The sequence below is a fragment of the Martes martes genome (genome assembly GCF_963455335.1).
Source record: "Martes martes genome assembly, chromosome: 8".
Classification (NCBI taxonomy): Eukaryota; Metazoa; Chordata; class Mammalia; order Carnivora; family Mustelidae; genus Martes; species Martes martes.
In genome coordinates, this window is record NC_137895.1 from 37645325 (window position 1) to 37672647 (window position 27323).

The window sequence follows — 27323 nt, forward strand, 5'->3', positions numbered from 1 at the left end:
AAGAAGGCTACTTCTGTCTGGTTACATAACCTTTCTCTTCCCGCTGTATCAAGCTGCCTTTTAAAAGAAAAGACAAAAGAAAGAAAAGAAAAATAAATCTTGTTTCCTTTTATTATATTTTTAAAGACCCGACATTTAAATAGAGTTCACATTTTAATATCTGTAATACTCACAAAAATAATTCTAGACAACGTTCCCTAAGATTAGAAATCAGAATAAATGAAAGTAAGTTCCATATCAAATTAAAAATATATATAGAATATATCAAAGCTTGAATAATTTAATAAAGTCAAAATTAGACTCTTTCCCTCAAAAAAGAATCCTTTCTACATTTCTATTCAACAGCCTTTTATTGGAGATTTTATTTGGTCTAGACCAACTTGTTAGGATACTGTACAGTCTTTCCATTTTCATCTGTTAAAATAAAGCTTTTTCTTGAGGTAATTTATTTGAAAATCGGGACATCAAAATCATTCCTGATTTCAACTATTCATTCTATCCAAGTATCTCAGATATATATTTCCATCTTCTCACCTTTAATTTGACCTGCTCAATGGTCATGCTCATAAGTATATACACTTATTCCCAAAACTCCTTAGAAGGGTGTATATGTGTGTGCGTGTGTGTGTGTGTGTGTGTGTGTGTGTGTTGATGCAGAAAACAAAGGCAGAAGAAAAACTATTAAATTTCCTTACTACCTATAGTCCATTGACAAGTCCTTGAAACAGACTGATATTCCTCTAGGAACTCAGCTGCCTCGATGTTAATACTTCATTAAGGACAAGAGGCAATCTTAGCCTGATCCCCAGAATCCTGTATGTCTACTTTAACATAGAAAAATCCCTTTGGAGGGGCACCTGGGTTAAGCCTCTGCCTTCAGCTTGGGGCATGGTCTCAGGGTCCTGGGATTGAGCCCTGCCATCAGGCTCTCTTCTCAGCAGGGAGCCTGCTTCCCTCCCTCTCTCTGCCTGCTGTTCTGCCTACCTGTGATCTCCGTCTGTCAAATAAATAAATAAAATCTAAAAAAAAAAAAAAATTTCTTTGGAAACTTCCTCTATCTCTACCCCCCAAGATACATGTTGGCAATCATCCCATCAATACACATCTGAAGAGTCTCGTGACAGTTTTTTTTCCTAAACAGTAACAAATGCTCTTTTCCTAACAATAGCAGCCCCTTCAGGATCCTATTTTGTTTCCAAAATACCTGGGAGGCTTATGCTCTCCCTAACCACCTCCCAACTTGAAAGTATACCATTGGCGGCTCCTCATGAACCCAGGGCAGCTCTTTCTGCCCACACAGGTCCTGGCCACGTGCTTTAATAAAACCACTGTTTTGCACCAAAGATGTCTCAAGAATTCTTTCTTGGTCCTTGGCTTCAAACCCAAATGTCTTTCCCACACCATGTGTGATGAATAAAAACATAGCCAGTGATATATAGTACACATTTTATAAATCCTCATTTTTATGTATCTCAATTACCCCACATCATACAATTTCCTTAAAAAGGAAAGAATGCATCTACTACATCTCATACTTTTATCCAAATGGTGTTTAGGATTTCTAGAGCTAAAATGCTGGCGTCTACAGCTTCCTCAAAGGAGCCCCCAGTTGCCCACTGGTTTGCAGGTTAGTGACTATTTCCCCCCGATTGACCTTCATAAGCACTGACTCAACATGTTTGAAAAAGAGAGAAGGAAAATCTATCCAGTTAGTTCACAAACGAGCTCCCTAGTTCTAACACCTGCTCTATTACCGGATGAAGTCAGATATGCAAACCCTCACTCTCTGCCTTGCACCCAAGGGACCCTCAATCCATATTAGCTCCCTTGTTAGGAAGGTCTCATCTCTGGCTTGTGAAACTCTGAAGGTCAACCATCTGTCATTCCCATAATGACCTTCCTTCCTTAATCAACCCGCTGCGATTACTCTGTTGCAATCGCCCATTATTTCACAGACAGAGGACTGGCCAATGGGTCTTATCGCAGCCTCTCTCCTCCCTCCGGCTCACGTCATATTGCAACATCTGCCTCCTCTTAGCCTTGCTTAAAACAAGACACCCACCTGCTCAGAAACCTTGATGAGTCAAGGTCTACAGGACTCAGTTCAAAAACTGCCTTTGCAAGCTCGCCACCTCTCCCTCTTCAGCCCCCTGTCTCTTCCCTGTCCTACAAATGAATTTTACCCATTTCCGTCTCAGGCCAGACTCATATTCTTTTTCTCCCTTTTGGATCCCACAACATAATTCTCTTCAACTGGCTGAATCTTAGCCAAGATCTAACTCAAATCTCGACTCCAAGAAGTCTGTTTCGGCCACTCCAACTAAAAGAAGTCACTCCTTAGGGCACCTGGGTGGCTCAGTGGTTTACGCCTCCGCCTTCGGCTCGGGTCATGGTCTCAGGGTCCTGGGATCGAGCCCCGCATCAGGCTCTCTACTCGGCGGGGAGCCTGCTTCCCCCTCTCTCTCTGCCTGCCTCTCTGCCAACTTGTGATCTCTCTCTGTCAAAGAAATAAATAAAATCTTTAAAAAAAAAAAAAAAAGAAGAAGTCACTCTTAACTCAGGGGTCTGTGAACAATGGGTGAGAGCCAGACCCCGGCCACAGCACGTATCTATTGAGTTTTCTAGGGGCACTGTCATGTCCTCTGCTTACACAGTGCATCAGGCTGCTTGAGTGTAATAACACCTGTAGCCACCTCTAACCTGTAATGCCTAAAATAGTCACTGTCTGTAACCTACCTGAAAAAAGTTGGCTGATTCCTGCTCTACATTCATAAGGGAATGATAGCTGACCTGTTTTTACTAAGTACTAAATACTGAGCACTGTTAAATGCTTTCAGTTCAATATCTCAATGATTATCTCACAACAGCCTTATCAAGTCTGTTATTCGAGTACCCCCATTTAAACATGCAATCCACCCCTCCCCGATACCCCTCTTCACCACTGTGCTTATACTACCATTCCCGGAAGTATGTACGTTATAAAGCTACTATGTGTTCCATCCACTTGGTAAGTAATTATCCCGTACTATCCAGGATCATACCTGGCATATAGTAGGGAGTTAATAAATATGTTAATGAATAAATTGGTGATCAGTTATTTTCCATGAATGTCTTATACACCCCAAATAGGTGGCAAGCTAACTTGAAAGGTATGCACCTGATCTTGTAATCCTCACAGCACCTAGCAAGATGTTTTTTTACATAAGATTGACCCCAAAGTAAATTTCTGGTTAATGTATATATGCCAAAGAAAACACACATTTTAAGTATCCCATTTGAAAGGAGGATCTCATAACTACAGATCGTTCTTGGATGATTCATTCACAGATAAATATGGTTGCACTGTATGTAGCTACTACTGATTTTTCCAAATAAAGCACTTACCTTTGCATGATCAATACGACTACTTAGTTCTTTGGATGCAAATCCCCCAAATATGAGACTGTGGATGGCTCCTATCCTTGCACATGCCAGCATGGTATACATCGCCTGTGGGATCATGGGCATGTAGATAACCACAGTGTCACCTTTCTTGACACCATGCTTGACCAAAACACCAGCCAGCTTAGAGACCTATAACGAAATCATCACATCAGCAGAGTATTTTCTGTGTTATTTCACTAAATTTCTAAGTTAAGACACTAACACTAGAAGATGATCTCCATCTTGGTAGTGGTTCAAAGAAGCCTGAGTAACACATATTTGATGATGATGTAAGCTTAGATAGTAGCAGTAATAAAAGCCACCTGTATTACAATGATTGACTATAAACCATCTTATTATTATTATGCCATATCAACTCTGTGGCTCAAATTTCCTTAATTATCCATTCAGCAACATAGTTACTGAGCAACTACGATGTACCAGACATTGTGTTTCAAGTCGGGAACACAACAATGAAAAACGGGGACACAGATATGTCCCTGTGGAGCTTTTATTCTAAAGGGGAAATCTGTCCAGTGAACAGAAAAGTAACATAATGGCAAATGTGGATATATGTTGGTTTAATTGTTGAAAGAGACAAGTATGTGTTAGGAAAGAAACCATTATCGTACACTTAAAAGGTAAATCAGACAGATTGTGTTATTATTTCCTATGTTAGAAACACGGTAACTGAGACTCAGATATAACAAATAGCTAACCGGGGACCAGAAAGAAGTAAATGATGCAGCAGGAAACCATCACAAGTCTTTCAACCTCATATTCTTTGTCCTTTCTGCTGCTTGAAGCCAATCATTTTTTTCTTTATAGTTTTTTAATACTAATTATCTATGCAAACTGACGGTCCTCTATATTGAGATCAAAGACACAAATTTCTTTCTACTTTTGACCTACGTTTTGGGGACCAAAACAGACTGTATAAAATATGCTTAGACCTAACTGAATAAGAAGTTCAACATCTTTTCATTTAAAAAATATATATTGAACACCTGTATATGGCAGACATTGTTTTCTGATACATCCGTAAACAAAACAAGACAAAGATCTCTATCCTCAGAGAGCTTGTTTCAGCAGATTGAATACTTACAATAATCATAAGTAACTTATGTATTATGTTAAAAGGTAGTCAGTACTATGTGGGGAGCAGGAGTAGAACAAAGTAGAGGGATTGAGAATGTGGGGGATAGGATTCTCAATGGGATGGTGAGGGCAGACCTCACTAAGAAAGTGGCATTTCAGGGGCACCTGGGTGGCTCAGCGGGTTACCTTCTGCCTTTGGCTCAGGTTATGATCTCAGGGTCCTGGGACTGAGCCCCCAGCATCACATCAGGCTTTCTGCTCAGCAGGGAGCCTGCTTCCCCCCCCCACCCCCCGCCTGCCTCTCTGCCTACTTGTGACCTCTGCAAAATAAATAAATAAAATCTTAAAAAAAAAGTGGCATTTCAGCAAGGACATGTACATGTTAAGAATAAGCAGATATCCATGAGTATGCTCTTTCAGGCAGAGAGACCACCAGTGTGAGGGGGATCATCTGTGATGTGATGGAGTAAAAGCAAGGAGACCAGGGAGTTGGAACAGAAAGAACAAGGGAGAAAGTGGTCGTGGATCGGGTCAGAGAGCTAAAGAAAGGGCCCGTATGGGTCCAATGGGCAGTAGGAAGGACTATGGCTTGCCTCTGGATGTGGCTGTTCGAGATGATGAACAGAGAAGGCCTGAGACAAGGAAATGGGCCACCGGGCTATTTACAGATCCTTTCATTTCATTCTGCCTCTCCTACTTTTTCAGCAAGTTCAAAGAACTTGGAACCCTGATCATTCTTCCTTTTTCTCTTTATTCACTTCCTCTATGCAGATGGGGAAAGATGTGGTCAAAGTTAAGGGCTCTAATGAAAGATAGGAAGGAACAAACAACTCTCTTAGTGTTTTGCTTTCCCCGATCGGCGCCTGCTAATTTAGTGCTATTTTTTAAGAACTCAAAGCTGCCCAGCCGAAAATTATGAGAAAGATATACCAAAGCAATATAAATCATCTACTTAAATTCTATATGGAGCTCAAGACCAAGAAAAACCTGGAAAGTTGTATCCAAACCCTCAGGGTGCTATCCCTGTAGAAAGCGGCCATGCTCTGTGATCGTATCGCCGGGTGTCCTGTTGAAGCTACAGAGCGAGGAGAGACCAATGAGAAGAGTTTGTCCTATTTACAGCTATAACTTCAGCATCTTGAATAGTGTCTATTGTTGAATAAAAATGACCTTCATCCAAGACCCAATCTAGCAGTGGTGATCCAGTAACTCTATATTCCAGTATTATTTCACAAGGTTGCTGGAAGATGCCCAAAACTTTTCTGTCCTCTGAAAGAAATGATATCGATGAATTCAAGAACTTTATTGGGAAAAAAAAAGATTTCAAAATGACCAAATATGACTCCAAGATGTATTTAAGTGGGAGTCCTGTCACATCTTTAAAAAAAAATAGGGAGTTGGGCGCCTGGGTGGCTCAGTGGGTTAAAGCCTCTGCCTTCGGCTCAGGTCATGATTCCAGGGTTCTGGGATCGAGCCCCACATCGCGCTCTCTGCTCAGCATGGAGCCTGCTTCCTCCTCTCTCTGCCTGCCTCTCTGCCTGCTTGTGATCTCTGTCAGATAAATAAAATCTTTTAAAAAAAATAAATAAATAAAATTTAAAAAATAGGGAGCCAACATATTAAAATTAGGAGACTTCATATGCAAATCTAGATTTCCAGGTTCTCCTGAAAAATTGTATAGTCTAGCACCACTGGGCCTCTGTTGTTGAATGACAGCAATCAATTAAACCTGATATCAGCGACTAGGCTGAACTCACCATTCCCTGGGACCATTAATCACAGAGCATAAATTCTTCCTTCCATCCTGAGTTTAAAACATATTCTTCTACATCTTGCTTATTTTATGTTTATGCTATAGGAGCATAGTCCTATAACCATAAATGACGTGATATATACTGATAATGAATTTTTTTCCCCACGCATTTCTCCCATTTATATTATCTGCTTGGCTCAGGCATCTGAGTTGTGAACCACTTCCTTGAAGACAATTAGTAAATTAGGCTGCACCAGGGCTGCAAAACCACTAGATGGCGTCCATTTGGCCTTGTTAACCCTGCTTTTTGCCACCACTCAATGTTTTGATACTGTACTAACCACATCAGAGTTGCCATGGAAAAAATGTTTTACGTGATCAGTAGAGAAAATTTCTTTTTCAGTAGTGTCCATGGATAAATGTCACTCCAGGAAAAGTTTACACTGTAAACTGTATATTATATACATATATGAAATTATATATTTATATCTATATATGTGAATGAAGTTGTATGGGAAAAATTTCTAGTGAGACTTCTAATAAATAGGTATATAAATAAATATTAGCTCATAGCAAGACAAATAAGTGGATACTGGTTTGATATGAAATATGTGGTAATATTTCATTAAAAAATGTTTCTTACTAACATTATATCTAGAGATAAGCGTACAGGAACCCTAGAACAGAATACTGAAGTCTTGATTCAGACACAAACAAAATCATTTTGAAAATAAGTGTAGGCAACAGCAAACAAGAAGAGGAAAAAATCTAGAAATCCCATCCATCTGCGAGTCCATAATCACTCAAAGAAAGTGCTATGAAACTTCAACACAAAGGGCAATTCAATTATTGCTATTTCACGGGTCATCTTGTTTTTATTGACTTCCAGTTGGAAAATTATCAAAGAGAAGGAAATTCGAGGTTATTTTTGTTCATTGTTAATATTCTTATCCTACCATAGATATCTGAATGTAAATTTATAATTTCTATCACTACCCAAAGAGAAAATAGTTAACATATATCTTGTATAATCTAGAGTTTCTCAACCAAAGGAAAAGTTAAATCGTGTCATTCACACAATCCATATTCATTTTTTATCTTCTCAAGGCTGTGTTTTAATTTATCAAAAATTTAATCACTTTCTATCACTCACACACCACCAAATTGGTTTTCCGTCTAATGTCAAGGGTGGTACATGGAATATGAAATCATGGTCAGGCCATGCCTCTGTTAGCAGGAGGGTAACTAAGCCGTGAAGGAAGCCCGAAAAAACAAAATGAATGTACACGTTCATTTAGATACAACACTATTTGCTTCTTCCCACTAGAGACTATTTGAATGGACCATTTGTTTAATAGCTAATTTAATAGCTAATTTAGGACCATTTGTTTAATAGCTAATTTAAGCATCTGCCTTCGGCCCAGGTCATGCTCCTGGGGTCCTGAGATTGAGCCCCACGTTGGGGTCCCTGCTCAGTGAGGAGTCTGCTTCTCCCTCTCCTTCTCCCATCTCCCACTCCCCCTGCTTCTGCTCTCTGTCTCACTCTCTCAAATAAACAAAAAAAACCTTTAAAAAAAATCTAATTTAAAGCCATTCAAATGTATAAGTATCCTGTCATTGATTCAACTTATACAGTATGTATATGCATATAGCCTGAAGTCAAGTTTGCAGATGCAAAATAGGAAGATACAGACCTTAAAGAAATGCAGAGTCCAGGAAAAAGGACATAAATAAATGGTAATGACAAAATAAGAAAATGTAACAACAGATATTTATGTTATGTGAAATTGTATACACATAGATTTGATTTTTTTATAGATTTGGTTTAAATATAACACACACTTTTTGATACATGCAAAAACTTTAAATTTTAAAATTATAAAATGAAAACTTATTAGTATAAATAGTAAAAAAAATTTTAATAAATTTTGTATGTATTCATTCTGCAAAATCTTCATTCAAAAGCAGCCCTTAGGTTAATATAACTTCATGATCAAATGTCCATGACACAAATATTAAAGGTTAGATGAAATTGACCAAAGACTATGTTCTGTGGAGTAAATTGGCACTTGCTTCACAAACAGCCAAATGTCTCCTAAAGAAAAGCATGTTTGTATGAGAAAGATAGTGCCGGTGTCCAAATTATAGTAAAAAGATAATAATTATAGGCAATTTCAGGGCCATGTCAAAGAAAATTATATGAAAGAGAAAACAAGAGGAAGCATGTTTTCAAGCTGCAATGATGTCCCACTGCACACCCTGGTCGAATCACCCACAGAAAATATAATCAATTTAAAAACCAATTATAACATCTGAGGAAGCAGTCTTCTTTTCCTAAAATTCTACTTGAAAAATAGAAACCTTCCCATGGTGTTCTATATAAAAACACCTTGAAAGATGGGGAGCAAGCAGGGAATTTGCAGGTGGCTCCTCAATGAAAGGCTGAATCAGACTTTTCTAACACCCAGCAAGTATAGCCAGTGATCCTAGATAAAGACACAAATGTGGAATAGCTTCCACAGGCACAAAGGGATGGCATCCTTTAACTGTCCGCATGCAAGCAAATATTGTTACTGCTGAGAAGATTTAAGCTACGAGATGCCTATTCATTTCTCTCCTGGACCATTTGTCATCTCCTGGTTTCCAATCTTGCTCACTATAGTTTCTTCTTCAGAGAAACCAAAGTGATGGAGCGTCCCATCATACTTTGAATAAAATATAGCCTTGGGGTACCTGGATGGCTCAGTTGGTAAGGGTCTGCCTTCAGCTTAGGTCATGATCTCAGGGTCCTGGGATTGAGCCCCATGACAGACTCCCTGCCCAATGGGGAGCCTGCTTCTCCATCTCCCTGTTCCCCTCTCCACTGTTCATGCTCTCTCTTGTTCTCTCGCTCTCTCTAATTAATAAATAAATAAATAAATAAATAAATCTTTAAAAAATATAGTCCTTACAATGGTGCACAAGGTCCTACAGGATCTGTCTCGTGGACACTCCCCAATTTCATCTTCTTCCTCTTTCTTCTCATTGCTAACCTCTTGGTAGCCCCCTGATGGCCCAAGTTTGTTCTTGTTCTAGAGCCTCTGCCTGACCTGATTTTCACTCAAATGGGCACATGGTTCTCTTCCAGTGTCCATTTGGGTCTGTGTCACTGAGTCATCTCCTTGGTAACAAACAAGTTACAAACATCTCCTTGGTAAGAAAACAAGTAGTTTTCTCTGACGAACGTATCTAAAATGGCAGCCCAAGTCACCTGTAGCATCATATTTTCCTTCATTTTATTGTATAAGTTTTCACTTAAGTTGTATTATCTTTTTATTCATAATTTACGTCACTAATCAGAATATAATTTTCCTATGAGGAAAGATTATATCATTCACCCTATCGTCTATGATGCCCACAATAATGCCAAATATTTATCAGGTGTCCCAAAAGTATGTTTTAATAAATACACTGACTCCAGCATCATTCTAGTCCAGAAAAATGAATTCAAAACACATCTGTTTTGACATCTTTCTAAACACACATCTTTCTAAAAGGTCAGAGGTCAGCCACCCTGAAAATAAGACAAATTATCTACTAAGAACCTATCAACGAATGATAAAAAAATAAATTAATTAAGCCAATGAAGTATCAAAGCCATGGACCCAAATTTCAAGTTTCCAAGAAAGCCAAGGTAAATGTTTTAAGAAGAGTTTTAGGTGAGGCAGGCTATAAACCTTCACAGTCAGGCAATGAACTAAAACAAGATTCTCACTGCATTAAAAAATAAAAATACCCTGTGGGGCCCCTGGGTGGCGCAGTTGATTAAGTGTCTGACTCGGTTTCCATTCAGGTGGTGATCTCAGGGTTCTGAGATAAGACCCCTGTCGGGTTCTGCATTCAGCCAGGAGTCTGCTTCAGATTCCCCCTCCCTCTCCTTCTGCCCCTCCTGCTCATGCTCTCTCTTTCTCTCTAAAATAAATAAAAATAAAAAAATTTTGAAAAATTAAAAAGATATAAATAAAATAAATAAAAAATGAAAATTCTCCAATGAATTGTATTAAAGCACAACGTAGAGCAGACAAGTGATATTTTTGGAAATAATTATTTCTCTCAGACAAGGATTAGATTTTTCTTTCCTTTGTAATAGATGAGTAACTGTTCTTTTTCATTAATCCATTCAGTAAATAATATGAGCTTATGTTATAAGGCCTGTATTAGACACTATGTTGGTAAAAAAAAAAAAACAAAACAAATACACAAATAAAATATTACCCCTATCCTCAAGGAATATTACTCTGGTCAAGAAATACACTAACAAGTAGTATAAAAAGCAAAAATAAACTTATGTATGGAGAAAGTGTCCTGGACTTCAAATCATGGAGAAATAGCTTCTGGCATAAAGGGAAGTGAAAAGAAGTGAGTTTACACTTCAAACAATCTCAAAAAATCTGGCTGAGAAAATTCAAGGGGATTGGTTGTCTTGTTGTTATTTTGAGTTTATGCTTAGACATTTTTATTTTGAATGCATGACTCTAAATATGGGGAAAAGGAAGCTAACAAATATTAAATGTTGCTTTCTTGTTTAATTTATTCCTTCCTACAGTATCTATTAAATTGGTTCAATACTTATTTTCTTTATATGGTGTATTCTCAGAATCTAATATAATTTACAATTTATTCAGTTGAGAAGTTAGTCAAAACAGAGTTTTAGCTACAATTTTGGTAAAAATTTAAATCAGTAGTTGGTGCCTACTCATCTACAATTTCAAGTAAAATACAAATATGTCTGCTAAAATATATTTTACAAGATGGCATTATACAGAAAAGTTCCCAAAAATAATAAGGCTTATGGGGAAATAAGGTTGAGCTAGGACTCAAAAATCAACATAACTGGAGCTCTTTAACATTAGTAAATACTATGACAGCATCGTGTTCCAATGACCAGTTACGGCTTTAAACAGTGGGACTCAATGCTTCCTGTTCTATGATATTCTGCTGCAGGGCATCCACTTCCAAATTTCCTTGCAAAGAAGGACTAGTCAAAATAGCAGTGTAGGGGCGCCTGGGTGGCTCAGTGGGTTAGGGCCGCTGCCTTCGGCTCAGGTCATGATCCCAGCATCCTGGGATCGAGCCCCGCATCGGACTCTCTGCTCAGCAGGGAGCCTGCTTCCTCCCTTCTCTCTCTGCCTGCCTCTCTGCCTACTTGTGATCTGTCTGTCAAATAAATAAATAAAATCTTTAAAAAAAAAATAGCAGTGTAGATTATGTAGCAATATCATTAATTTTTTTTTTTTAAAACAGGAGAGTACCTTCTTAGCTTTAAATTCTCAAAAACCACTTAACTCATCAACCCTTGTACTAAGGGATCTTCTTTTTTTTTTCTTATGGTTTTCAGATATGGATAAGGTGTTCTCTTTAAATTGTGAGAAAGGCACTTCTCCACCTGCTAACAAGGCAACAATCCAACAGGAAAATGAATGGGCAAAAGATATGAATGGGTACTTTAGAAAAGTGGAACAAATGGCCAAGAAACACAGAAACAAGGAGCTCAAGTTCAGTAGTCATTAGGAAAAAGCAAATTAAAACCATAATACAATATCACCACACATTCACCAGAAAGGCCCAAATTAAAAAAAAAAAAAACTTGAGATTCTCAGGGCACCTGGGTGGCTCACTTGGTTAAATGTCTGCCTTCCACTCAGGTCATGATCCCAGAGTTCTGGGATCAAACCCCAGGGCAGGCCCCCTGCTCAGCGGGAAGCCTGCTTCTCCCTTTCCCTCTGCTGCTCCCCCTGCTCGTGTGCTTTCTCTCTCTCATTCTCTGTCAAATAAATAAATAAAATTAAAATTAAAAAAGACTTGGGATTCTCAATACCAACTGTTGACAACTGGCATTCTCATACACCGCAACCGGGAATGTAAACTGGTACAACCAGTTGGGAAAACTGTTAAGTGAAAGAATCTCATACACAAAAAGTTGAATAGAAAAGCCAGAGGCAAATGAATACACTCTACTACTCAATTTATACAAAGTTCACAAACAAGTAAATGCCGTCAGGGATGGTGTGTACGTATCTAAATAATAATCTCCTAAAGGCTGAATGAGAAATGACAAAAATGAAGCAATAACGCATGCTTCTGGGGGCTGAGGATACTCTGTCTCCTGATCTGGTTATGTGGGCATGTTCTGTTTGTGAAAAATCTAACAAGCGTTACATCAGGCTCTGTGTACTAATCTGAATGTATACGACATTTCATTCTAAGTTTAAAAAATGGCATGCTAGGGAAAAAACCTACACAAAGCACTGTAAATTCAATCTCATACCAGCGTCACTCACCTACTCACCAAGCATGGAGAAGGTAATTCCCCTTTTAGAGATAATACCTTGTAGCAGAGTTGACTGTCGTACAACTCAAGATTTATTGCCTATTTAAGAAGTTTAAAGAAAAGAAAACTAAGCACATGCACTCTTGTATCCCTTCACCTCAACAGTGCAACGACTGGCAGGGCTGAATTTCTGCGTGTTGTGGTTTTTACATTTTAGGTTCTTGCTTAAGAAAATGCTGATGATGTGACAGACAAAGAAATATCAGATTATCTTACCCTGACAAGAGTTCTGAGAAGATGGAATTCAGACTTTGAAAAGAGCATCCTAAAGGGCAGAGTTGGAGGAAAGACTTCTCACGGGACATGGCCTTTGACTTCAGAGTAATTTTCTCCTCCAAATTATTCAACCTTCATAGTTACAACCACCAGCATAATTATATTTCAAATAATTACCTTCAGTGGAGATAACAGACATTTTCAGTTTGAATTAAATCAGGAAAATTTAGCACACACTGGATTTCATCAGTTTTCCATATATTCGTGAAAATTTCTCAAATGCTTTTTAGAGCTCACATTTTTATTTTGCAAATAAATAAATAAAAGTTCATAGGGGTGCCTGCGTGGCTCAGCGGGTTAAAGCCTCTGCCTTCGGCTCAGGTCATGATCTCAGGGTCCTGGGATCGAGCCCCACATCAGGCTCTCTGCTCAGCCTCTGTCAAATAAATAAATAAAATCTTAAAAAAAAAAAAATTCACAATTGAGCATCTGCCTTTGGCTCAGGGTCATGACCTCAGGGTCCCAAGATCAAGCCCCACATTGGGTTCCATGCTCAGTGGGGAGCCTGCTTCTCCCTCTTCTCCCTGCTCATGCTCCCTCTTGTGTTATCTCTGTCTCTCTCTCAAATAAATAAATAAAATCTTTAAAAAAATGATCTAAAAATTTTAAAAGATTTTTTTTTTTTTTTGACAGAGCACTAGTAGGTAGAGAGGCAGGCAGAGAGAAGGGGGGAAGCAGGCTCCCCACGGAAGCAGAGAGCCCAATGCGTGACTCGATCCCAGGACCCTGGGATCACAACCTGAGCTGAAAGGCAGTGGCTTAACCCACTGAGCCACCCAGGAGCCCTAAATTTAAAATTTTTTTTTTTTTTTTTTTTTTTATTTGACAGAGAGAGGGATCACAAGTAGACAGAGAGGCAGGCAGAGAGAGAGAGGAGGAAGCAGGCTCCCTGCTGAGCAGAGAGCCCGATGCGGGGCTCGATCCCAGGACCCTGAGATCATGACCTGAGCCGAAGGCAGAGGCTTAACCCACTGAGCCACCCAGGCGCCCCTAAATTTAAAAATTTTTAAAAATCACAACTATTTGAATACCAAGGAAAGCAAACTTACCATACACAAATGGAGGTAAACTCAAAATGAAATTAGAGATAGAGAAAATAAATTCAAAGTAAGAATTTCTAAAAACGATGAACAGTATATATAATATATACATCCAAATACAAACATAAACTCACACATTCGCCTTTATTTCACTGCTAGAACCACTAACTTGTAAAGAGCTACCAAGAGGAGAACACAATGAACACACACACTTGTCCTGGGATGCAGATCTGAGTTGCAAGTGTGGAAAATTCATGGAAGAAATATTCATCTTGAACTTCCAAGCCAACTGTAAATAAGTTACAATTCTTCACAGGTAGTAAGAGGTCAGAATTTACTTAGAAAGAAGCTCATGTTATATTACTGATATAATTCAAAGATAAGAAGTTCCCACAATAAAGGAACTTAGAGTCATTTAGAAATTTCAAATCATATTTCCTTCATGCATTCCTTCCTCATTCAATACATGTTCACTATGCACCAGTCCCCAATCTGTGAACAGAACAAAAGCCCCTTCCCTCAAGGAAAGTCCATCCTAGAAGAGAAAACAACACAAAAGAAGTTAGCTAAGTAAAAGAAAAACAATGGTACTGAGTAATAAATGGCAAAATTAAAAAGAAAGCAGAAAAGGGAGGTCTGAAGTGGTGTGGATGTGGGAGCATTTTTATTTAATATGGCTAGGGAAAATCTCATCCAGCTACCACGGAAAATAACATCCAGCTACCATGAACCATGAGATATCTGGAAGAAACACTATCTCGAGCAGAAGGCAGGTAAGTACAAAGGCTTTAAGTCGGGAGTGGAGTAAGCTGAAAGTTAAATGTAGGAGGCAGTGGGCTGGGTGTGCAGTGTGTGGGACCGGGATGCGCAGTGCACTGGGGCCAGGGTATGCAGTGCACTGGGGTCAGGGTATACAGTGCATGGGGCCAGGGTGTGTGGTGCAGTGGGGCTGGGTGTGCAGTGTGTGGGACCAGGGTGTGCAGTGCAGTGGGGTCAGGGTATGCAGTGCAGTGGGGCTGGGGTGTACAGTGCATGGGGCTGGGGTGTACAGTGCATGGGGCTGGGGTGCGGTGCATGGGCCCGGAGAGTGCAGTGCGGTGGGGCCGGGGTGCGTGGTGCGGGCGGGGCTGGGAGTGAGTTGCAGGAGGTGATGACACAGAACCACAGGTCACAGGGAGGAGTGGCTTTTGTTTTTTTTTTTTCCGTGCTGTCAAGACAAAGTACAAATCTGTCGTGTGGTCCTGAGAGTTCTCGGAGTCTGGTTCATTGGAGCCCTATCTCCCTCACTGCTCGTGCTTGTACTTTATGCCAAAACCACCGCGGGGGCACTAGGTTCTCCCTTCCCTGAATATCTCCGTATGTGTGATTCCTTCTGTCGGCAGGACTCTCCTTCCCACGACTTCCCTTCCCACTTCTGGTTGTTTGGGCTAATTTTAGGCATTGACTCTTCCAGAAAGCCTTTCTGTGCTTATTAACAGTTGGCTGAGCTGCATGCCTTCCCATGTGTTTCTACAGATCATAACACTGCCCTCCAACATTACCTTTATTACATTTACATAGGGTTCTTAGCTCCTTAAAATTAGGAAATGGGTGCATTTACCCTGTACTCCTTGTTCCCAACAGGGTTTGGCATACAAAACAAACAAATGTTTGTTTTGAATGAATAAACAATGGATCTTGAACCAGTCTCAAATCTCTCTCCAAAAAATCTTAATAAAAGATTGTATAAATTATCAGATCTACATAAAAGGTGACAGTTTTGGAAAAGCTCTACGTCTGAGTCATTCTGTAAAATCTTCAGATCCTTCATGTCACTGAAACAATTTAGCCTAAAATGTGTCTGTTCCCTAATTAAATAAGAAATGCTAACTAACTTAATAAAGTTTTACTCAGCCAGAAACTCCCAGTAGAAATGAGACAGGGGAGATTAAAACAAGTAAAGTACAAAGCCACTTCTCTTTGTTTGTTCTCAATGGCATTACCATTAAATCTTTCTTTCTCTGCCTTCTCTACTTAATAAAATAAAGGCCACAGGGAACCGGGAGCAGGTAATCAAAGCTGAGCACAATGCCTCCCTCTTTCCTAACACTTCTTCCTTTAGTACTTTAGAGAAGAAAAGCCTGGGGAATCAGAAGCTGTCAGCAGGTGAGAGAAACAGGCCTTTTAAGTACTTTGATGTCAGGCTAAACTGAAACCAATGAACCAGTACAAACCTCAAAAGGGTCTAAGAGTCCAGACTCAATATTAGAAAATCAAGATGACTTAGCAGAAATGCTTCTAAGCAAAATGTGTGTGCATTTATCATATACACTTACACAATTGATTTAAAAAACAACAGGAAATTATTTAACTCTCCTTAGTTTATGTTTCTCTAAAGCCTTCTCTTTGACTCTGATGGTTATGTATCAAATTCAATATTGGTGTAGATAATATTCAGAAATATATAAGTAAAGTTCCTAATCCGTATGCTACTTAAGATACGCCTGTGTCGGGGCGCCTGGGTGGCTCAGTGGGTTAACACCTCTACCTTCGGCTCAGGTCATGATCCCAGGGTCCTGGGATCGAGCCCCACATCAGGCTCTCTGCCCCGCAGGGAGCCTGCTTCCTCCTCTCTCTCTGCCTGCCTCTCTGCCTACTTGTGATCTCTGTCTGTCAAATAAATAAAATCTTAAAAAAAAAAAAAAGATTCGCCTGTGTTTTGGGCCTTAATATTAATAAAATGAAATTGACAATATGCCCAAATCAGAGGAGTAAGTTTTTAATCATATATAAACCCTCATCTAAAAGCCAAAAATGCAAACCTAAAATAAAACACAGGGTCCAGCAGGTTATCGGGAGACTTACATTATCTCCTATAATAAAACATGGCCTCAGATGACTAACAGAGTCATCTGCTAATGGAGTTCTTTCTCTCCTCAGCCCCAGTGTGAGCTCTGTTTCTGTATAATTCATTTCGAAAACAGAGTTCACGCTTACAGACCAATACAAAGTACCCAACAGTATAAATGTGTCATTATTTTGTTTTGTTCTGTCTTGGGCTGCCTAATATTGAACTCCCTTCTTACTGGATTGGAATTCCCCCAGTATGAGTCCTAGAGGGAACAAGGGCCCCAATTCCCACTATGAAATCAAAAGAAGAGAAGACATTTCTTCCTCCTCTTTCTGGAGGAAGAGATGCCTGATACTTCAGGCATGTGACCTAAAATTGGCCAAGTCGGTATGCCCACTATGTCTGTCTAGGGGGTTACCTCAGGTCAGCAAGTCTAGTTACCAGACAATGTGTGGTTTCGCCTTAAACTTTTACCTCTGCCCCTTCTCCCTTGGGGTGTGTCATTTTTCTGAACCTGGTTCGTTAGCCTTCCCTTTTCATGAATTCCTCTTATGTTTTAGTCAGCTCAAGCTGGCATTCACTGACAGAACCAGGCTGAGACCCAGCTTGAGCAAAACTGGATTAAATTTCTCTCTTGATTGTTTGCAACAACTCAGGATTGTCCCCGTTGTCTTTTTTTGAAATCTCTTAGAAGTCTAAACAGGAACACTGTTGATGCAAAAGGATATAATTTCCAGGAGTCAAGGAAAGTTGACCAAATTTTCTAAAAACCAAGGAGAAACCCTAAGTAGGTTAAAAAAGCGAAAGAAGAGAATGTGCTTTCGAAAGCCTTCATTTAAAAGCAAATGCTTCCAAACCAACTCTGCTACACCAGTAGTTCTCAACCAATAACAACTTGCCATCCAAGACACATTCAGCAATGCCTGGAGACATTTTTGGTCATTTCACAACTGCAGGAGGTGCGCTACTGTCTCTCATGGGTAAAGACCAGGAACGCTGCCAAACATCTACACTGCATATAACAGCACCCTTAACAGAATTCTCTGGCTTAAAATGTCAATAATGTCGGGGCACGTGGGTGGCTTAGTTGGTTAAGTGTCCAACTCTTGATTTGGCTCAGGTCATGATTTCAGGGTCATGAGATCAAGCCCCATGTTGGACACCATGCTCAGCGGGGAGTCTGCTTCTCTCCCTCTCTCTCTCTTCTCCTCCCTTTGCCCCTCCCCCCTCACTCTCTAAAATTAATTAATTAAAATAATTAATAAATAAATAAAATCTCAATAGCATCAAAGCAGAAACCCTTCCCTATACTTTGATCTCCCTTTAAATCGTATGTAAATAAATGCCCCCACAGATCTAGAATACGCGTTGCCCAGTCCACAATCCCCAAATACTTTTATAATTACTTCTGAAACCTCATTTCTACCCTAATGCTAAAAAAAAAAATCTGATAATTCATCTGTCAATATTGTGACTCACCCAAAAACTACACAGATGGGAAAGAACAAACAAACAAGAAAAAAAGAGCAAATTGGGGAAACAGACAGTGTGTAGAAAGACCTGTAAAGGGCGAGGAGTGCCAGAGGGCATCACCAGACAACCCAGGTGAACCGGTTGTGTGCATGGACCAGAAGGTCTGGAAATGAACCTTCAGGAAATGCTTCATTCCAAATGGCTTCTACATCCTGGGGTGGGGCGGGGCGGGGGGAGATCTTACTCTCTAATAGCAATTTTTAAGGAAAAGGTTTTTAACTGGTTGTTTCTTGAAGAGAAAACTCTGGTGTGACACGTCAGGTGGTGATCTAACAGGAGGGGAGGCTGGTAGTGGGGAAGTCAGGATGCTGCTTCGCTACGAGGAAAGCAGAAAAGGAGCTGGACTGACATGATGGCAACGGAGATGGAAGCAAAGGCCGGGAGACGACTTACACATATCTTTAGAGGCTTGCTAAGCTCTCCCTGTAAAATGAGTCTCTTCCAGTTCTGTAACATGTAAAATAAGGGATAAAAACTGTCTATGAGTTAGCACACCTCTAGTTTTTCCAGTGCACCTAAAAGGAAACCATAGTAGCGTAGGTCGATGACTTAAGCGAAGTAAAGTTACACAATGCGGATGTAGGTTCAGCAATTTCTATATGATTTCCAAGTAACATATACAGAACATTTACGATAGTACCTGCTCCAGAACCTCTTTGTAGGTAATAGTTGCTTTAGTATTTGTCACAGGACTGTCGTAGATGATAGCAATCTTATCTCCTTGACCGTTTTCAATATGACGATCGATGGCATTGTAACAAATGTTAAGCATTCCTTCCACGAACCTGAAAAATTGGAAGGTAAGTGTTAATAATTCTTTCCAAAATACATTGTTGCCTAACTAGTTTGTGTATTTCTAGTTTGGCATCATTGACCTTAAAATAGTGTTTCCCCATGCATGGTAAGCCAGGTAATGATATGCACAAAGCAGATATTTAAGATGGTACAAAGGGGACATCTTTTTTTTTAAGATTTTATTTATTTACTTGAAAAAGAAAGTGCACATGCATGAGTTGGGGGAGGGGCAGAGGGAGAAGCAGACTCCATGCTGAGCAGGGACCCAGACATGGGGCTGGATCCTAGGACCCTGGGATCATGACCTGAGTCAAAGGCAGCCCCTTAACCGACTGAGCCATCCACGCATCCCCAGAAAGGACATCTTTATTTTAATAAATATGTATTTATTTTGATGTGCACTAAAAATATATATATATATATATATATATATATATATATATATATACCTCACACTTCAAGGGGATAACTTTGTCGGTTTTATTGTTAGGAAGAAACTAAGTATAGAGCACCAAAACAATCTAGGTTACACAGATGAAATGAATTGTATATAGGCCAAGCAAACATCAGACTGAGAGGACAAATCATAGATGTGTGACTGAGTTTGGGTATCTGCTATAAAAAGACAAACTTACTGGAAAATTCAATTCTTCTTTAAAAGATATATATAGATACAGATATAGATATATAGATTTTTTTTTTTTTTTGCTTCAAGGAAGTGTGATGTCTCTGGTTGCACAAAGAATAAATAAGCTCTGTTCTGCATCTTTGAGATGTTTCATAATTTGAATAAAGAATGAATGTACACATGAAATTTTAATTAATTTTTTGGAAGACCTTTGCAATTTAGTGCTTTTCATCTCCTAATTGTTCAATGCCTCCCAGTGAAAATACGGACACCATGTAGATAGACGAAGATACTTTTTAAGGAACTATATCTCATTTTTCCAAAAGAAAAGGCTTTTTTTGCATTTGCCACTTGTTTAGGAGGAGGGGATTAGAATAAAGTATTCAAATGGACCAGTGGTCTAGTTGTCCCAATGTCAGACTAGCAAATATTATAACAATGCAAAAATAACAGGGAAAAAAAAAACACTGATGCAAGAAGAAAAAGCCTTGTCAGGTAGCTGAGGCTCACCTCAGGTCTTCGCTCAAAAAGCCCCGTGTGAAATGAGGCAGTGAATTAAAAGCAGCTATAGATTTAGTGGCAGCATGAAAAAATTACACATACAGAACTCAGCAGGACGAGGCATCGCTTAATCGGGGTCAAATGACCCTACACACTGCAATAATCAGAATATAGCGACCTGACAGCACAGCACAAAAAGTAATTAACGTAAGGATTCTCAATTGCCAAGTGTGATAGATTCAGGGTTTGTTCAAAAATATTATCTCTTGCCCTTGCCCCCACCTCCGTTAGCAGAGACTTCCCTGACTGTGGGCTCCTCCGTGCGAGCACGCTCTGCGGAATCAGCAGACGGTTCAGGCAGAGGCCTGAACGCGCTTGTGCAGCTGGGCTCACTCTCTTTCACCTCCTCTCCCCCGGGAAGAGCCTCCCGGTGCTACAGCTGCCTCCTCGGCCTCCTCCCCAAGCCGTATTTGTAGGGGAGAGGAGAGCCCAACAGAAGCGGGGAACCCAACCCAGTCAGATCCAGGTCTTGGAGCCATGTTTCCAGTCATGCCCATCCTGGATCATCTGACCCCGTGACAACCTCAAGATACCTGGAAATAACTGCCGAATGTGTTGGGATTCAGACATTTTTGGGGTTACTGGATAGGTAGCGTAATTGTGGCCATAATTAGCAAATATGCCAAGAAAAAAGGGTAGTTTGTTCAGCAATTTGTGGCAGAAATAAGGAAAGATGTTTTATAGGATTTTTTCACAAAAATATTTATTTCTATTTTTTTGGTTTTGTTTCTGTTTCTGAGACAGAATATTAAGAGTATAAGCTTGGGGCACCTGGGTGTCTCAGTGGGTTGAAGCCTCTGCCTTCAGCTCTGGTCATGATCTCAGGGTCCTGGGATAGAGCCCCACATCAGGCTCCCTGCTCAGCGGGGAGCCTGCTTCCCTTCCTCTCTGCCTGCCTCTCTGCCTACTTGTGATCTCTGTCTGTCAAATAAATAAATAAAATCTTAAAAAGAACAAAAAAAGAGTATAGGCTTGCTAGAATACTTGTCAATGTTGTCATTGCTCTTTCTTTTTCTCTATGACTTCCACTCTACCATACTTTGTGCCCAATAATTAATTCTGCTCATGAACGTGCACAAAAAAAGGGCCCCCTCAATACTAAAGAACATGAGGAATCCACTTTATCATCTGCTGACTGTTCTTCTACCTCTTTACTTATTTCTTCTGAATACCTTTCATGGAATCTTCTTCCTCTGTCACATCTTTGACCAAGATTCCTAAGGTTCCATATCGATCCCTTGGCTCACTCTGCATACACTCTCCAGGTAATCTTTATACTCATATGGCTTCAACTTCCACATTTTGCTCCAGTCCTGACCTCCTGAGTTCTGGCCCTTATAGCCAACAGTCTGCTGGACCTGGAAGGGTTTCAGAATGAGTGTCCCCAAAACATGCTATTTTTGATGTGTGGCTTATTTTGAGCAGAAGACAATCGAGGCCCAAAAGACTCAGGAAGACCTTTAAACTGTGCCCTCCCTCCCCCGGCCCCCACTATTTAACTGCTTCTAAGAATTTAGTTAGACGGCCTGGTCCAGGAAAAGATCTATCACCAAGGGTAACTACAAAGAGTATGGGCCAGGCATGGTAAGCTGTGGGGGGAGGGCTTGGCAGGGCTTATTTGTTCAAAGTCCCGGTCTCATGGTCTCTGCAAACAAACATTTGCTCTTTCCATCTTCCTGTGAACTGTCTTCCTTCCCTTTGAAGCTCTAGGCCCTCACCCTCTTCACCTTGGCTCACGATGGCATATGAGCCTCAACAGTCTGTCTTCAAATCTCTCACATCTGTAGGAGGCTCCCATACATTCACAATTAGTTTTTTTCCCTATTAATTTCATATTATGTCAATTTAATGAACAGAACAGCCAAAAGAACCTAGAAGGATAGAGTAAAACATTTTCTCACCCAGATAACATCTCTGTTTGGAAAGAATAACACCTCCAAAACCATAGTCATTTTCACCCCACCTCCACCCACTGCCCCATCCCAAGTACAAACCCTCCCCTTCCCCTGTTTTCCATATTTCAAGGAACAACCTTACACCCAGGGACCTGAATTAGAAACCTGAATTAGAGTCAGACTTGGTCCCTCATTCTCTACATTCAATTGGCCATACGGAAAATCACATTAATCTCCGTAAATGTTCCGTTCTCTCATTGATAACCTGGGTTGGAATTACTGCCTCCTACTTAATCTCCCTGCCTCAGGCCTCAACGCATCCTCTCAAGTCACCTCTCCACGCTACTAGAATGTTTTTTCCTCCGTAAGTCAGACTGAGAAAGACAAATTCCATGTGAATTCACTTTTAGGTGGAATCTAAAAAACAAATGAATTAACAAGTAAAAACGAGAATCCGCTGTGTAAACACAGAGAACAAACTAATGGCAGCCAGAGTGAAGGAGGTAGGGGGATGGGTGAAGGTAAGGAGGAGATACAGGCTTCCACTTATGGAATGAATAAGTCACGGAGGTGAAAGGCTGGGCATAGGGAATATAGTGAATGGTATCATAACGGCATTTTACAGTAACGGACGGCGGCGGCACTTGTGGTGAGCACAGCATAATATAGAGAAGTTCAATCACTCTGTTGTACACCTGAAACTAAGGGAACACTGTGTGTCAACCAGACTCAAATTTTTAAAAAAAAAGTTTTTAAGGAATGTTTTTCCTCCGTGTAAATGTTCTCATACCACAGAGTGCTTAAAGTCATGTAATACTGTTCCATGAAGTTCAGAATAAAAACTATGTATCTTCCAGGGGCATGCAAAGACCATTCATCTCAGCCTTCTTTCTCCCCATTCAACTTCCCACATTCCAGCTTCAAGGAATTACAAAATGTGTAATTCCTGAGTCCAGTCAGCAGCTCTTGCTGTGGCCATCTTGACCTTGACCGCCACCCTCCCCCAGGAAGTTCCACAGCCCTATGCACAGATCCTTGCCATGGTACTTGTCACATGGCAATGACAATTGGTCTACTTACTTCTACATTTCCTTCATTATACTGTAAGCTAATTGAAGCAGAGACAATGTCATATTCTCCCTACAATCCTAGGATTTATTATAGCCGTTCTCATATTAGGCATTCCATATATATTTGATAAATGAATGAATAAAAATATTAGTCAACGTCCAAGAAACATTGGATTTACGATCCAGGTAGAGTAGCCAAGGTAGTTTTTGCTATCTCATTTTAAAGTTGAGAGAACAGAGACTTAAAACAAGAATAATTCCCAGGACATTGGGCAAGAAATTGGATAATGCCGTACCTGCAACCCAAGACTTTCGACACCCAGACACACATCGGTATTAACATCATATTAATTAATTCATTTATAAGTAACTTATTTTCTACCCTCAAGTTCACAGATTCTCTCCTCTGTGGTCTCCATTCTGCTGTCAAGCCAATTCAGTGAATTTTTATTCTGATAATTGCGTTTTTCAGTTCTAAAATTTCCACTTGGTTTTTCTTTAGATCTTGTGTCTCTTGGTTGAAGCTTTCTTTAGATTTTTCTCAAGTATTTGAAAATATGTAGTAGTTTCATATTTAAGTTATTAATATCCTAGGGCTTTCTTTTTTAAGGATCCCCTTAAAGATATTTAAAGAATTTGAAGAGTACCCTTTAGGACAGGCAGAAAGAGAATTCAAATAGAGGGCAGGGCCTGCAAGCAGTGTTCAACAAGAACTGTTGCAGGAGATAACAAATTGGCATGGCTCCAGAGGTGGTAAGAGTTGATGAATATACCACTATAAATTGGCTAGACTTAAGAGATTGGTTTACTGTGGCTGACTGGACCAAGTGACCTGCAAGGAACCTCCCAGCTCAAAGATTTGACTATTCTACTATGACAAGATTCTTATTTCATTTTAAATCAAATCATTTCGGTAAAGGTCAATTGAATACCTTCTATGTGCTGTCCCTTCACTGTCCCTTCTAAATTCATGAGCAGGTTTTAAATGGGTTGTCTCCCCAGATTATTAAAATAACTAATGCCCACGATAGACAACTGAGAAAATATACTTTGGGGTATTTTGTTTATATATGTAAATATTTTGCCTCTATGTTTAAGATTACATAATGAGCCTTTTCCAAGGGCCTGAAAATTTTAAAAAACACCACACATTTAATGATGGCATAATATTCCATTCAATGGCTGTTCAATAATAATGTTAACCCTGTATTGTTGCAAATTGCTTTTCATAATACTGTCATTATTTTAAATGATCTTGGAATGATGTTTCTTATAGAGAAATATTGGTTACATTGTTTTTTATTATATTTGCAGGCAAGATTCCTACAATCAAACACATACATCAAATAATTACATTTCTTCTGGAAATATTGAATCCATTTACATTACAGACAGCAATACCTGAAATTCTATTTTATCACACTCTCCAAATACAGATTATTCTCAGCCTTCTTCAGTTTGAGAAGTGAAAAGTAGTTTTAGTTTTGGTTTGACTACTGGTATTAAGTAAAATGTCTGATCAAGTTTTAAAAGTTCTTTATATTGAACATTGATCATATGTCTGACATTGTTAGAAATTATTGTTCTCAATTTATTCACTAATTTCAATTCGTGGTGTTTCTTGACATAAAAAGATTTGAAATTTGTATGTAGTCAAATAAACTCATCATTTTCCTTTGCAATTTCTTCCTCTAAGAAAAATCCATAATACTCTCTTCTGGTTTCTTTTTTTATACTGATCCCTGACATATGCCAATAATTTATTCAAATATGTATAAAATCTGTATGTAACATACATGATATAGTATATATTATACATATGTATTGCATGATATCTGTGTGTGACTCTCTATATATGGATACGTATACATATACCTATATATTTATATTTATATAATGATGTGGTAGTATAATTATATTTGTTTATCCATAGTCAATTTTATAAGCATCAATTTTTGTGCAAGCACATATTTTTGAATAATGTTTACTATACTCGTTCTTTCATGATGCTCCATTCTTCCCATATGTATTATGCATATATATTCTCATCTATATATATCAGAGTCTTTGCCAAGGTTATGTAGTTTCTAGATACAGCTACTCGAATGTTCTGTCAGTAGAGTCTTGTAAAGAGTTCTCTTTAAACTCAGTCAGCTTTTAGTTCTGTTTAAAAAAGAAAGGAAAAAATTTCATATTCTTTATTCTACCACATCTAGGCCCTGAATTTCTTCTGCAGAAAACTGAAAGAAATCTGAATGTACCCCACAGCTCACTTGATAACAGAAAAAAATACAAAAGTGAAAATAAATTGATAGCAATAATGGAACCAGTAGAAATGGTGCTACCACCTGATCAGAGCGGAGGCCAATTTTGGCCTATATGAAGCAAACAGAAGTAGAATGACTGCTATGTCCAGAAGTCATAAAAAACATGGCAGATCCAAGTGTACTGATATGGAAAGATTTCCATGACCTCTTATGTACTGCCAATTTAAGATGAAACAAAGGAAACAAAGTGTAGAAAAAAATCATACAACTGTACCATAGAATATATTTATGGGGAAACTATAAACCCCAAGCAGGTAATAAAGAGGCTCACCAAAAGCCTCTCAGTACAACTCTGAAATAACTCCACAATCAGAGGCAAGTGGGAATAAGAAATGGGCCATAGGTGTTTGGATGGGAAATCCAGACATAAGCCATACACACATACCCCCACCTACACACACATCACATAAACTCTCACCAGCCCAGTCTAACTTTCTGAAATAGGGAGAGTTTCTGCATGGATGCGCCTCTAGAATATTTAAGACCCGTAGAACAGGGACAAGATTCTATGTGACTTCCAGGAGGTCTAGAAACCCTACATACCACTGCCACCTGGAAATCCCCTCTTTCCTCTCAAACAATCACAGAAAGAAGGACTCTAGTAACCAAAATCTGCATTCGCTGACACATGAACTAAGATCCTTACCTGGATTCTGAAATGTACTTCAGTCAGTTACCTGAACCTGGACACTCAGAAGAGTGTATGTGTGTATGCATGTGTATGTAGCTGTTCATGTGTGTGTATGCATGTGTATGTAGCCATTCATGTATGTGTGTGCATGTGTATGTAGCTGTTCATGTGTGTATGCATGTGTATGTAGCCATTCATGTATGTGTGTGCATGTGTATGTAGCTGTTCATGTGTGTATGCATGTGTATGTAGCTGTTCATGTATGTGTGTATGCATGTGTATGTAGCTGTTCATGTGTGTGTATGTGTGTATATACATAAATTTATACCATATGCCAATAATTTATTCATATATGTATAAAATCTGTATGTGATATATGTGATATAGCGTGTATTACATGTATGTATTATATGATATCTCTATGTATTATATGATAGGTATATATATACTTACATATTTATATTTATATAATGATGTGGTGGTAAAATTATATTTATTTATTTATCCATAGTCAATTTTACAAATGTATTATGCATATGTATAAAAAGAAAGAAAGGAAAAAATTCATATTTTTTATTCTACCCCATCTTGGCCCTGAATTTCTTCTTCAGAAAACTGAATGAAATTTGAGTGTAACTAAAAGCTGACTGAGTTTATAGAGAGAACTCTTCACAAGTCTCTACTGACAGAACATTCAAGTAGTTGTATCTAGAAATTTTGCCCTGGCAAATACTCTCATATACATATATATATATATATGAGAATATATATGCATAATACATATGTATACACACACACTTATAACAGGACAATATAAAGCTTTGTTATCATAAATAACAAGGGGAAAGATATATTTTTAACTTCAACAATATATAAAGTGTACCTAAAAATAATATAAAAAAATTAAAAATCCAACAAGTAAGGAATCTCAGCACGCTATCCATAGAGGGGGAAAAAACTGATAATGGCCAATAAGCAAAAAAAAAAAAGATGCTCACTGACAATCAGGAAAACAAACATTAAAACAATAATGAGATATTATTTTCCCCCACTGGATTGATATAAAGATATAATACACAGTACTTTTAATTCA

At 39.0% G+C, this 27323-nt stretch overlaps 1 protein-coding gene across 2 annotated transcripts in view; it reads right to left on the reverse strand.

The window, feature by feature from the left end:
• ACSS3 (acyl-CoA synthetase short chain family member 3) overlaps window positions 1-27323 on the reverse strand; it is a 156551-nt gene that overhangs the window by 104154 nt on the left and 25074 nt on the right. For both annotated transcript variants that reach the window (XM_080810786.1, XM_080810787.1), the window contains exons 2-3: window positions 18964-19108; window positions 3385-3573 (exon numbers count right to left, since the gene is read on the reverse strand). In XM_080810786.1, the coding sequence (XP_080666912.1) occupies window positions 3385-3573; window positions 18964-19108 (334 nt within the window). The remainder of the gene's footprint in view (window positions 1-3384; window positions 3574-18963; window positions 19109-27323) is intronic.